General features: G+C 49.3%; 1 protein-coding gene across 1 annotated transcript in view; it reads right to left on the bottom strand.

Moving 5' to 3' along the window:
* Positions 1–1,874: 1,874 nt before the first annotated feature.
* LOC113202862 (zinc finger protein 37-like) overlaps positions 1,875–4,954 on the bottom strand; it is a 4,520-nt gene continuing 1,440 nt past the window's right edge. Inside the window, exon 3 of the mRNA XM_052265580.1 lies at positions 1,875–2,608. Within this exon, the coding sequence (XP_052121540.1) occupies positions 1,986–2,608 (623 nt within the window). The 3' untranslated portion in view covers positions 1,875–1,985. The remainder of the gene's footprint in view (positions 2,609–4,954) is intronic.

Below are 4,954 nucleotides of genomic sequence, written 5' to 3'. Positions count from 1 at the left end.
GTAGGTACTTGGTACTTGTAAGGACGAAAGGTTGCACGATGAAAGTAACACTAGCCCCTAGCCCGAGCTAGCCTCTCTCTCTCTCTCTCTCTCTCTCTCACTCGCTCTCTCTCTCACTCTCTCTTCCCTGCCTCTATCGCAAAGCCACTCAAGCAAACGGGACAAGGCCCTGCGCCTCCGATGGGGATCTTAAGCGCAGCTCAGATTCGGCACGGACCTCATGTGCAGAGGCAAGAACGTCAATTCAAATGTTTGTGGTGTTTGTTTTATACAGATTTATTGGTAAAACTACAACTAATGAGAGTAATAAAAATCATTCAAGCAAAACGGCGACGGAAAAGGCAAAAGCGCAAAATAATTCATAAAATACTAAAATTACAGAGAAATTCAAAAACAAAGAACACAAGTGAAGCAAAATAAAAAAGATCTTAAAATAACTACAGAAATAGACTAAATAAGAAGGTTTCGTTATGGTCGATTTCAGTCACTATATTTCCCATTACAATTTATGGTGGTAACAGTTAATGTGCGCAGGGAGACGTGATTTCTTATCGGTGCCTGACTGCAAAGAGGGGCACAATGAGCAACCAGAGCAACAACTTTGCCAAAAGTCTGGTATATGTAGGGTTTAACACGGGTGTTGTGTCCTAATGTGTATTTTAAGATAATAAGAAGTGAAGAAACATGTCTCACAAGTCTGGCAGTCGTAAGGTTCTCACTAGTCCGAGTCCTCATGTGCATATGGAGACATTGACTTTCAGTAAACCGTTTAACAGGAGTCTGTCAGTTAGAGGGTTTCTGACCTGTGAGAGTCCTGTGGTTATTCCACATGTGTGAGAGGAGGTTGGTACTTTGGGAAACTATTTCGCCGCACGCCTTACATTTGTAGAGTTTCTCACCTGTGTGAGTTAGGGTGTTTCAAAAAAAATTAATTTTTACCAGTCGCAAATTTTTAGGTGCGTCTAGGTCGTCTGATTCCAACGCCGTCCCCCCCGTTGTCCTACGACATCGTTTACCCACTGCGCAACGCGTTTGAAACTTTCAGCCGCGTCAAGGGCCCCCACCTCCTCGCCCCTTCTCGCGCCACTGTAACGCCGCGGGTACTAGTATCGATATGAAAATTTCAGGGTATGTTCTGAATGGCTATCTTTAGACAACGGAAGGGTCGCGGCTGCAGTGGGCGGCACCCAAACCCGTACACTGTAAAGAAATTGGCTGACTACAAATTGTGAGGGGGGTGGGGGAGGATTGATCGCAGAAAAAAATCGCGAGTACCTGCATGAAGCCTTACCCATCCCCGAAGTCATCGACCACTCTGACCACTAAGCGCACTAGATCTGTGGGCGCTAGAGACACTTTACGATTATGGCCGGCCGAATCGCGCCGGGCGGACGTTTGGATGCACCGCGCAGCTCAGAGATCTGGCGCGGCACGGCACGGACCGGCCGCCCAGTCCGGCGCGCTCGGCGCGCATTGGCCGGGTGGCCGTTCCATGCTGTGCCGCGCAAGGTGGGAAAGGCGGCGCGCGGCATCAAACGGCGCGGAGCGGCTGAAATTTTCACACACGTTGCGCAGTGGGTAAACAATGTCGTAGAACAACGGGGGGGACGGCGTTGGAATCAGACGATCAATACGCACCTAATAATCGACGACTCGTCGAAATCAATTTTTTTTGAAACACCCTAGTGTGAGTCCTGGTATGTTTCAGTCCGGAGCTCTGAGCAAACCCTTTGCCGCAGGTCTAGCATTTATGCGGTCTCTCACCCGTGTGAGTCTTTAAGTGTTTACAGAGGTGGCTACTTTGAGTAAAACGTTTGCCACAAGTCTGGCATTTGTACGGTTTCTCACCGGTGTGTGTCCTGATATGTTTATTTAGTACGGAGCTCCGAGTAAATCCTTTGCCACAAGTTTGGCATTTGTGCGGTCTCTCACCTGTGTGAGTGCTTATGTGGACATGAAGGTTTGAACTTCACCTGAATCTCATGTCAGGTTGTGCATTTGTAGGGTATCTCACCAGTGTGAGTCCTGATGTGTTCGCCTAGAATGTATTTTCGAGTGAATCTTTTGCCGCAAGTCTGGCAGCTGTAGGGTCTATCACCTGTGTGAGACCTCATGTGCACACCGACTTGTTGTTTTTGAGTGAAACTCTTGCCGCAAGTCTGGCATTTGTACGGTTTCTCACCGGTGAGCGTCCTGATGTGTTTGTGGAGTGCGGTACTCTGAGCAAAACCTTTGCCGCAAGTCTGGCATTTGTAAGGTTTCTCACCTGTGTGCGTCCTAATGTGTTCACGAAGGTGCCCAAGGTGAGAAAAACGTTTTCCACACGTCTGACAGTTGTGAGGTATATCACCTGTGTGGGTCCTCACGTCTTTTCGGAGGTCAGCACTTCCCGCTGAACTGTCGCCGCAGGGTTCACCGCCGTCCAGTTTATCAGTAGCATGCGTCCGCACGTGGGCCCGGAGGAGGGCCGCCCTCCTGAAGGCCGCCCCGCAGGTCGCACAGCGGTGGTGCGCCTCCCCGGCAGCGTCCTGCTGTCCGTGGTCCTCTCCGTCCTGCGCTTGCTCCCCCCGAACACCAGCAGCGGCAGCAGGCGGCGGCTCGGCGGCGGCTGTGGAGGAAAGCGTGCAGGGTGAGCGATTAGTCGGTATAGTTCACAGGGGGCGGGCTGGGTGCGGCAGGGGGGAGGACTACCGGACCGGGGTCTAGTCGGGCCGCATGCAGGTGGGTTGGGCTTCCGGCAAGTGCGCCTTGAACCTCCCAGCGTAGGCAACCCACCCGCCTGCCCGCACGTGCCAGGTGGCCGCCGTGACACTCAGATGGAGGCGTCCTGCAGCTCCCTGCTCGCTTGCAGGTACAGTCATTGACCCTAAATACGGACGATTTTTAGAGAAAAAGGCCAGTAAAATCTGTAGTTTTGACAAAATTGAAAATCGGTGGGGATTATAAAATCTTCGGACCGAGACACACCTACCAACACCTTGAACGGTTTTTTATCACCTAAGGTGTACCCGTGAGCCGCGCTAGAAGAGTGTCCGTATTTAGGAGCCTAAGCGCCCTAAATACGGACAGCCTTTAAAAATTTTGAAAAGTGAAAAATTGTTGGAGGGAATAGAAACTTCATGAAAAAATTTGACCTTACCCTGCCGGTCAAATTTTCTTATCTGTTATAGTTTAGCCGCCAGAATTGCGTAAAGATCGTTTTTAAAGTCGTTTAAAGTGCCCTAAATACGGACAGCAGTCACTTTTGCATGTAAAATCCTCTGTCCGTATTTAGGAGACTTTCGGAAATCGCTTCTCAAACTTGACACAAGTGACATAGACAAAATTTTCTTGTGTCATCTTGTAGGTGAAGAGTCCTAGTTTCACATATGTCAACCTGAAAGTTGTGCGATCACCCGCCGATGAGAGCCCCACATTCTTGCAAAGCAGTATAAAAATTGTCCGTTTTCGTGGCGCCCCAAAACGCAAGTTTGGCATTTTTTGGAGAGAACAGTATGCAAGATATCGGAAATATTTCTTCAAATCTAGATTCTAGAAGGTCTAACCTTTCCAGTGAACCCTCGGCATCTGTATTCCGGCTACCTGTTTTCGATTTAGGGGCTTTACTAGTAGAAAACAGCAAAGTGTCCGTATTTTGGACGCTAGTCCGTATTTAGGGCACTTGACTGTACTTTAATGGCCGAAAGGTTGCAGCAAGAAGGTAGCGCTAGCCCCCCTCTCTTTCTCACACTCACTCGCTCCTGCACGTCCTCACGGCGCGGACGGCGGCAGCGGCGCCCCTCCCGAGGCCAAGGCCATAACTTTCGAAAAGTTACCGATGGGTTCCCTACTCCTAGAATAGGTGTGACAGGTCAGGTGGCTTACGGACGCCGCACACTTTCGTACTGTACCGCATGCACGCGGGCGCGTTGCCTACTCGCACGGGGTCACGAGGCAAATCCACTCGCGTCCTTGCATGCGGTACAGTGTGACTACGAAAGTGCGTGGCGCGAGTCAGCCAACTAATACAGCGAGTTAGCGAGTTAGCGCAGTTTTCGACGAGTTTGGCGTGACTTTTCGCAGATTAAGTGCGAGTTTTCGCGAGTTGGACACGTGACAGTGTGCTACGAGTTAGCTAGCGCTGGGACCTCGAAAGTGCGAAGCAGTGGAGAGTAATGCAACAAACGGAGATCCAGAGACAACTTGGCCCCGGTCGGGGGAAGATTACCATAGGGTCGGGGTACTCGATGTGAAAAGAGAGCCCTACAGGGCGCCGTATACCCGGTGTGCGTACAAACTGCGCCAGATGCAGAATATGCACAATCGAGGTCGAATCATGACCAAAGCGGTCAAAGGACTGCTGAATCGTGAACTTTAGGCAAAGCTATCCGCGTCGGGCCATATCTGCACAGGGCTGCACCGAATTTCATTTATTTGAAGTGGTTGTTTTTACAGATTTATTGATGAAACTACAGTGAACAGAGAGTAATAAAAATTACTTAAGTAAAATCAACGACACGCAAAAGCAAAAGCCCAAAATGATTTACAACACAATAATATTTACAGAGTGGTTTAAAAAGCAAACAAACAACAGAGGTTAAAAAGGGAACTATTAAAAATAACTAAAATAACTAAACAACTAAAGCAAAAGTCTAGTAAATGAAGGGTCTAACACCTGTGTTGTGTCCTTATGTTTGTGAGAAAACGGCGTGGTGAAACCTGCGCCACAAGACTGGCAGTTAATCACGTGAGTGAGTCCTCATGTGGTAACGGAGCTGGCTAGTTTGTGAGAAACGATTGCCACAAGTCTGGCATTAGTAAGGTTTCTCACCTGTGTGAGTCCTCATGTGTACACCAAGGGCGCTGCTTCGAGAGAAACGTTTACCACAACTCTGACATTTGTAGGGTTTCTCGCCAGTGTGAATCCTTGCGTGCACACGTAAATTGCTACTAAAAGAGAACAGTTTGCCGCAAG

Source organism: Frankliniella occidentalis, unplaced genomic scaffold, assembly GCF_000697945.3.
Source record: "Frankliniella occidentalis isolate FOCC.00 unplaced genomic scaffold, Focc_3.1 Scaffold28, whole genome shotgun sequence".
In the NCBI taxonomy this organism is placed as follows: domain Eukaryota; kingdom Metazoa; phylum Arthropoda; class Insecta; order Thysanoptera; family Thripidae; genus Frankliniella; species Frankliniella occidentalis.
This window is presented reverse-complemented; position numbering and strand designations above follow the sequence as displayed.